This window comes from Fusarium vanettenii (assembly GCF_000151355.1).
Source record: "Fusarium vanettenii 77-13-4 chromosome 5 genomic scaffold NECHAsca_5_chr5_3_0, whole genome shotgun sequence".
NCBI lineage: Eukaryota > Fungi > Ascomycota > Sordariomycetes > Hypocreales > Nectriaceae > Fusarium > Fusarium vanettenii.
In genome coordinates, this window is record NW_003315878.1 from 2,041,587 (window position 1) to 2,054,755 (window position 13,169).

At 44.5% G+C, this 13,169-nt stretch overlaps 2 protein-coding genes across 2 annotated transcripts; one reads left to right on the forward strand and one right to left on the reverse strand.

The window, feature by feature from the left end:
* Positions 1-182: 182 nt before the first annotated feature.
* Positions 183-1,499, reverse strand: NECHADRAFT_80777 (uncharacterized protein; the record flags this gene model as incomplete). The annotated part of the gene is made up of 1 exon (XM_003051330.1): positions 183-1,499. One exon carries the CDS (start codon positions 1,497-1,499, stop codon positions 183-185), a length of 1,317 nt encoding a protein of 438 aa, XP_003051376.1.
* Positions 1,500-1,888: 389 nt separating this feature from the next.
* NECHADRAFT_93865 (uncharacterized protein) lies at positions 1,889-3,119 on the forward strand (the record flags this gene model as incomplete). The annotated part of the gene is made up of 6 exons (XM_003050931.1): positions 1,889-1,965; positions 2,020-2,155; positions 2,190-2,214; positions 2,277-2,376; positions 2,426-2,988; positions 3,085-3,119. 6 exons carry the CDS (start codon positions 1,889-1,891, stop codon positions 3,117-3,119), a joined length of 936 nt encoding a protein of 311 aa, XP_003050977.1.
* Between the last annotated feature and the right edge of the window lie 10,050 nt (positions 3,120-13,169).

The window sequence follows — 13,169 nt, forward strand, 5'->3', positions numbered from 1 at the left end:
GGATTTGTATGGACCGGCTGGGTCCGGGTATAGAACTGGGAATAGGCTTCATAGCTGGACTAGACGAAAATGTATAAACATTTCTCTGTGAGGGCCGTTAGTTGATATGCCCCTCGTTTTTAAAATGGCATCGGGGCGCTATGTGACAGATGTAGAGATAGCAAAGGACGCGATTACTGACCTTAATACACCACTGAGACTTCATCCCCTGTTCGCACCACCCAAGTTTCGACTTTCTCCATCCCCCACATGACTGTAAACAAATGCCGTGCAAACTCGTCCACCTGGGCAGCACCGACACCTCGTTCTAGAAGGGACGTGCCATGAAGACTGTAGATGAACAACGGGTCAGTGTGGCGCGCAACGGCCTCCCAACGCGCCGAAGATGGCGCCTCCCACAGTTTCGCATGAGTCGTGATCTGAATATCGCCCCCACACCCCTCAGTGAGTTCCCCTCTGAGACTGTTGTAGACACCTGTGGCGAGATTGCAAAGCAGCCATGTTCGACGGATGGACTCGGAGAGGACAAAGGATCGGTACAGGGCTGGGACGGGATCGACGTCTCCAGTATGAGGCCCGCCAAATGCCGAGGTACTGTTTGCTAATAGAGGAGCGAAAGGTGTACCCTGGTTTACAGATTCCCATAGCTGGGTGTTCCAGGCATGAAGCGTACTCATGAGATTTTCAGCTCGGGCACGACGTTGAATAGAGGAGGAGAATAGTGCAAGAAGGATGTGGATAAGAAGGGCTTGCGTCCGGGCTAGGTGATCTCTGGCCGAGAGTGCATTGAAGGATGTGGAACTTGAGGACTCCGAATTGAGTAGATTGGAGATGTGAGCAGACGATATTGCGCCGATGATGTTCTCATTCTCGGCAGTGGCGGCGGTTGAAATGGCAATGGCAGAGTATGCATCTTGCATACACTGCGGGTAACCTGACTCGGAATAGAGATGGCGGTGGATGAAGGGATTGTGGCCGTTGCGAACAAAACGTGATAACCAGTCTTGTAGGCCCCGGATGAAGTTTGAGAAGACAGAAGCCGGAGGTATTGCATCTGGCGGGTGGTAATGGAAGGCTACTGTCCAAGCTTGAGGTTGGAGGAACCAATCCAAGTCCCCGAATCTTCGTGTGAGTTGGACAGAGGCGGGGGGATCGACCATAGTACTCGAGGATGGCGTTGGCAAAAAGTTGAAAGATGGGTAGGTCAGACTTGCAGCCAACGCCGAGTCAAGCAGTGCCGAATCCGGCACAAGCTCGACGTGACTGGCACTGCCTTCATCGGCATTGAAGTCAATGGGAGCCCATACATCATCGAAGCCGACGACCGGAGTAGTCTCGATGGGGGCAGGGTCAGACTGCGGGCCTTGACGTCTTGGTCGAGGATATGTGCAGACCATGTCCCTATCTAGACAGCGCGAGCATGATGGGAGTTTCTTGTCACATCGACGCTTGGTCTCGACGCACGCGAAGCAGGACGTTTGTTTAGATCGCCGACCCATGGCGAATATTCGAGGCGATAACGGCGGAGAGAGTGATCATGTTCCCCTTCAAACTGAGGTCATGCGGAGGATGGATCTGGTAGATTTTGGGAGGTGCTGCGGAATTGGGTCGGAGGTTAAAGGGATACGCGTTTTAGGTTCAAGTAGTGTCATTGCATCTCCGCAAGCGCTCCGCCAACTCCGCCAGTGCCGTTTCAAGCAGTTTAGCGGGCAGGACTATACCAAGGGTGACAATGTTAGCAATTGTAGACTGACAAGTTGCTGTGAATACTAAATGTGCTTTAAAGAAGCGAAAAACGGGACGTTGATCTCTGAGGGGTTGTTCGTTGTTCGTCTTCTCGCAGACATTCTCACCCTGCATTCCGTCCGTCATAGTGAACTCGCACATCATGACTGCTGAACAATGGAACCCTGCAGTAGATCTGCCAGATCTGCGTGGCAAGGTTGCTGTCGTGACGGGAGCTGGGTAGGTTTGAGCGTTGTACGGCGTAGGGCTTTAACTGATGCACTCTTTCGATAGGACTGGAATCGGATTCGCAACTGTCAAGCAACTTGCTCGGAAGGGAGCCAAGGTGTACTTGACTACTCGCAATAAATCGAAGGCCCTACAAGCAAAGGAGACATTGAATAAAGAACCTGATGTTGATCCGGAAAATGTTCAATGCTTGACGCTGGATCTGTTCGACCCAGCAAGCATTACTTCAGCCGCCAATGAGTTGAAGAGAAGGGAGACAAAAGTTGACATTCTAAGTATGACTCGGGCCCTGACCTTGATAGCTGCCATCATGACTAACAGACCCCCAGTTCACAATGCAGCAGCGTCAACAGCATCCCGTGAGTTGGTAGACGGCAAATATGAACCGCACATGGCTGCCAAGTAAGCGGAGCTATCTTCATAGATAGAGCGCATGGCTAATAATTTCCAGTCACATGGGAGTTTTCCTATTCACGAACCGCCTTTTACCACTTCTCAAAAACGCTTCAACTTCCAAGGACGCTGATGTCAGGATCGTCAATGTCAGCTCTACAGCCCAGATCAGCTTGCTACCAAGTCACTTCAAGTTCAACTTTGACTCGACTTTATGCTTCAGAGATCCGGTAACTTCTTACCCATGGCAGTGGAGGTTCTTGGGTAGATTCTTCTTCGCCTTTGACATGATTCGCTATGCCGTGTCAAAAGCAGCTGTGGTGCTGTTCACACAAGATCTTCAGCGCCGGTTCGATGAGCAAGGCCTCGCGATAACATGCATCGCCGTCCATCCTGGAGAGGTCTTCACCGAAGGTTTGGTATCAGTAAACAACTTCCTCGTCGGGGCCATAGCACGCATGGCATTCGTCGGCGCTGAGCAAGGTGCCGCAAACTCTTTGTTTGCAGCTGCTGCGACCGAGGTCAGGGAGAATGCTGAAAAGTACAAGGGGAAGTTTCTGGTTCCGGTTGGGAAATTGGAAGCTCCTAACCCTGTCGCCGAAGATGCTGCACAAGTTAAAGGTCTGTGGGAGAATACGGTTATCGAGCTTAATCAGTGGTTGGGCGAGAAGAAGCTTGCTCCGTTACTAGCCATTTAGGTCCTAATCATAAACCCAGAACAGGAGTTCCCTGTTCCCCTGTTTTTCATATAAATAAATAAGGGGATATGCTTTTCTCGATTTGGCACCTATTTTCGCAGGGGATATAAGAATTGACCGTCTTAAATATATACTTGCCCAGAATAACGCCACTAGCATATCACATGCTAGCCGGGGGCTTTAGCTTACTCGTATCGGCAACGAAGATAAAGATTATAGCTATTTCTCGGGCTTAGATTATTCCCGGCGAGAGGGGGTATAACTAGTGATATATAACTCTAATTATCTTTAATAATATTAGTTAAAGACGAGGAGAACGAGGAAATCACGAACCTGATTAATAGTAATAGCCTCCTCGATAATAAGGACTTTCTTCGCTTTATTATAGAAGAAGATAAAATTATTACTAACTGCTATAGAGCTCTTATCCTATTATGCTTCTTTAGAGCTATTAAGGAAGAGAGACTAAATTAGCAAGGCCGCCGCCGCCGCTATCCCCAGACTAATACTTATCTCGCAAGGGAATATACTTCATGGCTACTTACCGGGGATAATAATATATTTAAGCACCTATTCCGCATACTATAAGCCCTATTTCAAGCCCTCTATCAGTAGTTAAGGATTAATACCTCTACTCATAGTAGTAGGCGCTTATCTCTCGAGTAGAAATTAATAATAATACTATGGATATTCGCGTATAGGGAGCCGCAAAGGAATACTGCCTTTCGCTTCTATATTAGCTAGGGGATTATCTTAAATATCTTCCATAAACTTATTAAACCTCTTCGACGACTATATATACGCTTCGTTATATAGCTAATTAGTTATCTTCTTAATCTATTGACTTTTATAGAGTTATCCCCGAAGATAAGAGCATTTAATAGCGCTATCGGGGCTATAGATAGATATTATATACCTATATTTATGCCTAAGTATTATTAGAGAAGATATTAGTTAAGGAAGAATAATATATTATAGAATATTCTCGCCGTAGTGAACTTCGATAGGTTCTTCGTATATATCCTTATGGGTGCGGAGGGATCTATTAATAACTCTTCTTTTATTTAAATCGCATAGATAATCGACCTATAAATCCCCTTAGTATGCTTCTATATCGCTAATACTGGCTTTAGCTCGAGAAGAGGGATCTTAATTCCCTTCCTAGAGACTAAATATTATCTCTAAGACTAGGAAGCCACTAATCATCGGCTATAGAATAAAAAGGAGATATATAACCTTCGGCATGCCTAGCTTTAAGTTATCGTGGAGTAGATCTTTGGCTGGGTAAAGAGGAAATTTAAGATCGTAAGGCATAGCGCCGCGGAATATAATATTCGAGATTAGCACTGTATCGTGCTTATAGTTACTAGTCTATAGAACTTTATTCTAGGAGACGGCCTAGAGCCTAATGAGCGTAATCTTAATCTTTACTTATACCTAAATAGCTTCCCTCGGGCCTAGGCAGCGATATAGGCGGCTAAGAGGCGTATAGATAACTTCGTGCCCGCATAGTCTTCACTCGGGCTATAGAGAGTAGTTACGGAGGAGGTCTAGAAGGGATATCATAAAGTATTATAAATAAGAAGAGAAAGAGAGGAAAAAAAGGCCAGAAATCGTCGTCGCTATAGAGGAAATAGAGGTAAGGAAGCTATTAAGAGAGAAGGCAGAGGCGAGGGCAAGGGAAATAAAGAAGGTAAAGGAAGTAAAAGAAGAGAGGGGCCATAGCAAGGCTAAAGGCGGTAAGGGGTAATTCAAAGCTATAAAAACGGGTTCGTAATAGCTAAATTAAAGTCAATAATAAGGCACTTAAATCAAGGTCAATTTATATATAAAATGCCCCCTCGGCAAGTAGAATACTATATAGCTTTATCTTCTAAGCATATAAACCACAGGGCCTTATTCTGCCGGGCTAATCTCGCTCTTAACCTAAGCTTCCTTTACCTCCTTTAAACCTAGGGTATTCTATATCACTGCATTCCTTATATCTTTGAATAACCTAATTGCCCTCATGGCATAAGGCATACCATAAGCTTCTCTAATTATCTCTAAGTAATTACTAATAGCTTTCTCTAAGTCTTCCGACCTAGTTAGCCGCGCCGAGAAGGAGAGGCTCTTATAAGAATCATTATATAGTAACTCCTTTAGCTCTTCCGCTATAATCGAGCCTATACTCTTTAACTTCTTCCTCGATGATAATGAAGCCTATGGCTAATACTTAGAGATAGTAATATACTATTACTCTCATAGGCGTAACGAAGAAGGACTTATGCCTCTTATAGGTATTATCACGGCCCAGTACCAGACCAGGCGGTCTAGCAAGGCAGAAAACCACCACGTGACAAAGACGCTACAGAAGTAAGCAGGACCCACTACAACACGAGTAAGCACTTATACGTCGCGCTCACCCGCGACGATATAAGGGCAGTAAGCAAGTAAGCACCACGGGTTCTACCCCGGTAAGCACCCCAAGTATATAGAACGCACTCATTGCACTTTCCTATATAGTAGCTACCTCAGCTATCAATACCACTTAGTTACACTCAACACCTTAAGCACATTACCAGACGTAATATTACACCTCATTCAAGACAACACCAATAATCCTCTGCTAACATAAACCCAATACGACCGGTTTATCCCTTAGATCTAACCATACCATCACACATTAATAGCTCTTATTCAGAGGATTACTCGCGTTACCTTAAACAATATCGAACGCAATAGCTACTCAGGCTACTCCTAGTAATAATCACTAGCAGGCTCCACCTGCCAACCACCTACCTACCCCTATCGCACCAGCTCAGGCCAATCCTAACGGTGACGAAGAAATGGATAGCGACGACGAAGAAGTTAAGCAACTCCATGCCCAGGTCACCACCATAACCACCGAAATAAAGGAACTCAGAGGACTCGTCGACCGCATAGCCGCTACTCAGCAAGCTCAAAACCAGCAGTACCACGAGAACATCTAGAATATCAACGACATAGCAATTACCGCTATAAAGGGCAAAGACATTAGAGAAATCCTAAAGCTAGAACAACCGGAGAAGTTTAACGGCACCGCATACAAGTTGCCAACGTTCCTCACACAACTACGCGCGTTTATACTCTATTACCCTACACAGTTCACCACGGCATCCAGCAAGGTCCAGTACGCCGCTAGGCGTCTTACCAAGCACGCTGCGGCCTAGTTCGAACCCACCATAAAGGAATACCTCATCAAACCGCTCAGCGAACACTCGCCCCGAACCACGAACCTCTACTCCAGCTTTAAAACCTTCAAAGCCGCGCTCCAACAAGCTTTTAGAACGGTAGACGAAAAGGCCCAGGCAGAAAGAGAAATCAAGGCACTCCGACAAACTCGCTCTGCGTCGGAATACGGCACCAAGTACCTCCAGCTCGCCTCGAAGCTCAACTAAGATCAAGAACCCCTAATATCCTTTTTCTTCGATAGGCTTAAGAAGGAGGTATAAGCCAAACTCTACAAGGAAGACCGGCCTAACAACCTCGTCGATTACATTAGCCAAGCAGTCAAGATCGACGACCAACAGTTCTCTTAGAAGAAACTCCAGAACCCCCGCAACGGTAAAGAAAACTATCAGAAACCTCGGTTCGACGCCCACTAAGGACAATACCGACAAAACGACACATCCTACGGAACCCACGCAGGACCCATGAAACTCAGAGCAACCCAACAAAGGAAACGCAACTACCACAGACTCAAATGCCAATATTGCCACAAAATAAACCACATCGAGAAGATCTACTACAAAAAGCAGCATGACATCAAGGAAGGTCGCTACCAACCGCAGCAACAGCGACTCCCCGAAGGCAAGAAACAGGTAAGATTCGCACAAGCTAACAACAAACCACAGACGGCTCTTCATACAACCAAAATACTCGGCATAGCCCGGACTAGGTACGACAACACCGGTCTAGAACCAGGAGAAGTCACCATGCCTCACGACCAGGCATACCTCACTAGGGAACAATTCAGGCACAACAACTACCCCCAGCCAAAGCCACGGTACACTACGACAAAACCCCCGAAGACGGAACGGCTCCACCTCACAGACGGGCCAGGATAGAGACCACTACCCGAACCAACCAGCAAACCCGACAAGGACCTTAACACCAAGACCATCGCAATAACAAGACGAATCAAGCGACACTACAACGATCCTAATTACGGCGCCGGAGCTAAGGCCCAGCGACAACTAGCGACAGCCCAGATCCGCAACCAACGAAACCCCAAGACAGATAACAATCTATAAAAGGAAGAACCCTACCCACAACTCTACGATAAACAAAGAAACCAATACTAGAACACATTACGAGAACGATACATTCAAACCGCGAGGGAACACATAGATACCACCGACATACAAGACATATATATCCGCGCATACCACCGAACAACAATTAAGGACCCACGACATCCAGAAGCACCATTCAACAAACAAGACGATATGCGAACCTACCCAACACATAAGGAACACCCTAGCATTTCATAGATATCATGCCAATACCACTGGTATAAGGAACACAAGGAGGAAAAGCAAGAACAAGACTATTTCCCAATCCCCCTGCCATACTAGCCCAACGACAAACCATACCTATAGTACGAGACAGAGGGATACCAAGTTTTCCACTAATACGACTCCATCGGTATTACAGGAGCACGATACAACAAAGACCTATACCAGGCAACACGCAAGCACGAACAGAATAACTACAAAATCAAGAAATAGCAAGAACAAATCCTCAGAACTACTCAAGGGGAACTAGGAACCTCCGGATCAACGAAACAAGAGGAGGAAAGCGACTCAGACACAAAAGACATCCCCATCCGAGCACATCACGAGGAAACAGCCATAAACTCACCACAGGGACTACGCTACGACACAAAGGACAACAAGCATACCCAATCGATACACCCCCGACACAAAGAAATCTCATAGATCTCCTACAAGGACCACCATTACAGCACACACATCCAGAGCAAACAGGAACACGACTATTTTCCCATACAACTACAGGGACCCAATAACAAGCCCTACCTTACTTATAAAACCCACCAATATAGAATCCACGGATAGAACAAAGGGATCGGCATAGCCAACATCCATTTTATCCCCAAAAAGGACGGATCCATCACCCTCGAACGATAGTTCACCATCGCCACATAGAAAACCATAACGGAAGAAAGGCAAGCCCCAGAAAGAAGCTACCCCAGCACAAAGACAACACTCTATAACAAAGACACGTGCCCAAGACACAGAAAATACATCCTAGTTACACACAACAGATTCAAACGAATAGCGAAGGAGAGGTTCAATTTCCTCACACGCACAGGAAAACAAGAAGACAAGGAATAGTATCAAAGCATCCAACCACACCTCGGAGAAAATCAAGGACCTACAGACCAGATCCTACAAGACTATGCCGACTACATCAGAAACGGCGACCTCGACAAGATCCACCCCAGGAAGGGAAGGAATCACAGCGACTACCCCGACGACGGCCAGATCGCAGAACAAGCCTATCAAGAATAGCTACATAAACAAGACGACCACGACTACAAGGCATACGCCAACAATAAGTATAAATACAACCACCTTAGCTACGCCCTTAACAAATCAAAAAACTAAATACCCCGTCCGACCCAGGGCAACGGACGGACGAACGCAGGAATGAGTTACCCCGAAAGGCCCTCTACTCCATAGACGGAGGACATAGGCGATAATGCCTAGAATTAAAAGTATAAGTCAAAGGAGAATAATTAAACGCTTTAGTAGACAGCGGAGCTAAGTAGAATTACTTCGACCCAGCAGCGGCGAATAGGCTCAAGCTACCATGGAGGCATAAACGCAAGCCCTATACGGTACATAATCTCGAAGGAATACCTTTCGACTACGACAACGGAGTCATTAACTACGAGATTAATTACCTCAAGGTTTTTATTAAAAGAAAGAATCAAGGAATCTCATTCGATATTATACCAAACTAGAGCCACGATCTTATGCTCGGGTACCTATAGTTACAACGCTTTAACCCATATTTCGACTAGAGGACTAGCTAGATGCTCTCTTGCGATACAGAGACATCCTCCATATCAGATAACGACTCAGATTAGAGATCTTAAACTTCTACTAACGACGGAGAAGTTAGGCAGAGGCAAACACGAGATACCTCTCTACCCACAGGGATAAAACATAAATACCACAACGGATAGAAACAATAACGATAAAGAATAATCGCACGAATTATGCAACAGTTCCACACACTCGAGAAGGATCTCGAGAAACTAAAGAAAGGAAACCCAGAAGAAGAACGACTTAAGAACGTACCATAGAAGTATAGGATCTATAAGAAACTCTTCGCGGAAGAACTCGAGATAAGTCTACCAGAGCATACCTCATATGACCTCGAAATTAAGTTTATCGATAGGAAGCAACCCGGCTTCAGCAAACTCTACCCACTTAACAAAGCGCAACTTCTAATATTAAAGGAATACATCGAAGATATAACACGGAAAGGATATATTAGGGAAAGCAAGTTATCTATCGGATACCCCGTTATATTCATTCCGAAGAAAAACGGAAAACTCCGATTCTATATCGATTTCTAAATGCTTAACGCCATCATAGTCAAGGATCGCATACCGCTGCCTCTTATTAGCGAGTTAAAGGATCGACTTTTTAGAATAAAGTATTTCACTACACTCGACCTCAAAGGAGCCTACAACCTTATTCAGGTCAAGGAAAGACACAAATAGAAAACCACTTTTCATACTAAGTACGGACTATTCGAGTACCTCGTTATGCCTTTTAGACTCACTAACGCACCTACTACATTCCAACGAATAATCAATAATATACTACGAGAACATCTAGACATATTCGTTATATATTACCTAGATGATATCCTTATCTTCTCTAAGACGGAAGAAGAACACACGGAACACATCCACAAGGTACTACAAACACTATAAAACGCCAACTTATTAGTAGAACCCGAGAAAAGCAAATTCTACGCCTCGGAAGTAAAATTCCTCAGACATATTATCTCTTATAATAAGATACGCATAGATCCTAAGAAGGTCTTAGCAATCAGGGACTAAAAGGAACCAACTAACGTCAAGGAAGTATAAGCCTTCCTCGGATTTACTAACTACTACCACAAGTTTCTTAAGGCATTTAGGAAGATAGCCGCACCATTAACAGAACTCACGAAGAAAGACAAGATCTTCGCATTTAGGAATAAGGCCAAGGGAGCCTTCGACAAAATCAAGGAACTCATCCTAAGCGAGCCAATACTCAAGATATTTAACCCATCTCGACTAATCGAGCTTAAAACAGATACTTCAGACTTTATACTAGGCGCCCAGATCGGATAACGAGATAACAAAAGACAACTACACCTAATCGCATTCTACTCCCATAAGCTACACAGAGTAAAACTCAATTACCCCATCTACGATAAAGAATTCCTCGCGATCATTAACGCATTCAAGGAGTTTCAACACTACCTCCTAGGAAGCCAACACCAAATCAAGGTCTACACAGACCACAAGAACATCTCTTACTTTGCGACAACCCAAGAACTCAGCGGACAATAACTACGATACGCCAAATACCTCTCAGAATTCGACTACGTCATTATCCACATCAAAGGATCAGAAAATAGCAGGGTAGACGCCATCAGCCGAAGACCCGACCTAGACACAAGAAAAACCCGAACCAAGGAACAACTACTACACTCCACACCCAAAGGATACCTACAACAACGAACTATCGCATACGTCAAACAGCGGCGATATCTAAACGCAACCTACATAGTAGAACAAGGCAATCTACTCCTCACGAAGATCCTAGAATACAATAAATAACTCCCAGACAATAAAAACACGAATAAGCAACAAGTACTAGAGGAATTACGATATAATCTCATATGCGAAATACACAGTCACTAGTTACACGGACATCAAGAAATCAACAAAACCCTAGAATAAATTAAGACGATATATACATTTCCTAATATGAAGAAAATTATTTCGACAATCATCAGCCAATGCGACCTTTACGCGAAAACCAAGGCACGACGCCATAAGCCATACGGCAAGCTATAGCCCCTACCGGTATCTCAACTACTATAGGAAGCTATCACAATAGACTTCATCACGAAACTACCTCTATCAAAAGAACTAGCCACCAGTAATTTCTACGATAGCATTCTTATCATCGTGGATAGACTCACGAAATTTTCCTATTTTATACCCTATAGAGAATTAACAACAGCCGAAGAATTCGCCTACCTTTTCTACTTCCACGTTGCCAAAATATATAGCATACCACTTAAAATCATCACAGATCGAGGACCACTATTCGCTTTAAAATTCTAGCAAAGCCTTATAGGATACCTAGGAATTAACCATAAACTCTCCACCGCATATCACAAGGAAACAAATAGACAGACAGAACGCATAAATTAAACACTAGAATAATATCTCCAATGCTATATCAACTACGAATAAACTAACTAGGTTAAAAAGCTACCAGCCGCCCAGCTAACTTACAACACAGCCATAAATAAAAGCACAAAGATCATACTAGCCTATGCTAACTTTAGATTCACGCCAGACGCATACCAATAAACACGAGACACTATCATTAACCCCAAGGCAATCCTTACCAGCGACTAACTAAAGAATCTACACAAAGAAATAAGAACGGAACTCAAGTTCATTAGAAATAGGATAATGAACTACGCTAATAAGAAAAGGATCGAGGGACCGATCTTCTCGGAGGGAGACATAGTCTACCTTGCAACAAAAAACATTAAAACAAAACGATAAAACAAAAAACTTAACTATAAATACATCGGACCCTACAAAATCAAACAAAAAATCTCGAAATATAACTACAAACTAGACTTACTACCTAAGGTTAAGCTCCACCTAATCTTTCATATTTCATTACTTAAATCAGCATAGAATACTATCTAAGTCAAGGCTAGTAATAAACCGGAAACCGAAATCGACAGACCAGAAGAATATATCATAGAAGCCATCCTCGATATAGACAAAATCAACGGCAAAACAATATATTTCGTTAAATAGAAGGATTACCTAGACTCTGAAAACACATAGGAACTACTAGAGTACCTCACTAGTGCATAGCGCCTCCTAAAAGACTTCCACCGGCAAGTTCAGAAGAAGGCAAGGAAAAATCCCTAAGACTCAGGGAACCCCAGTCAATAAGATCTATATGCACCAAGGACTACACATCTAGGATAGCCTCAGACTCTACTACCTCTGGCTCATCTAGATCATCTATCGACTCGAGGTTACGACGAGTTATCTCCGTCCCTTTCGAAATCAAAGAACGACGCTGCGTATGCAACCGAGACAAACGAGCCAAAGACTCCTCTAGCTCTTGCTGACGAACTGCCAACTCTCTCTGCGCCTGCGCTAGGGACGCACGGCGGGCTTATAGAAGCTCCTCCGCCGCAAGTTCCTCAGCGTTAATCCGCTTTGCCTCGGAAATAATTCTCGACACTAGAATCGGGTCAATCATAAGTGCCTATGCTACAACCACAGGAAAGTACTCACGGGAACATAGAGGAACCCCCGTCACATCACAAGAACGACCCAAACGGGTACACAAACCATATTTCTTACCCCCGTCGACTATCTTATAGATAGCCCCGCGGGCTTAACAACGAGTACACAGCATTACAATAAAACCAGCGTACTTAATAAATTCCGCAGAAATATAGCGACGACGGGTAGAATCAGCGGGTTCGGGATTATCGGATTTCTTTTGTTTTTTAGAAACACGGCTAGATATCGTGTCAATATATGTCAGCAGGAGGTTAAAGAAGCAGAACGCAAGACCAACCGGGTTAGGGAACAATAGCTACTTATATGGCCTTAAGGGCAAGACTAACAGAGGGGAGACCTCATATTACGGCCCAGTACCAGACCAGGCGGTCTAGCAAGGTAGAAAACCACTACGTGACAAAGACGCTACAGAAGTAAGCAGGACCCACCATAATACGAGTGAGCACTTATACGTCGCGCTTACCCGCGACGGTATAAGG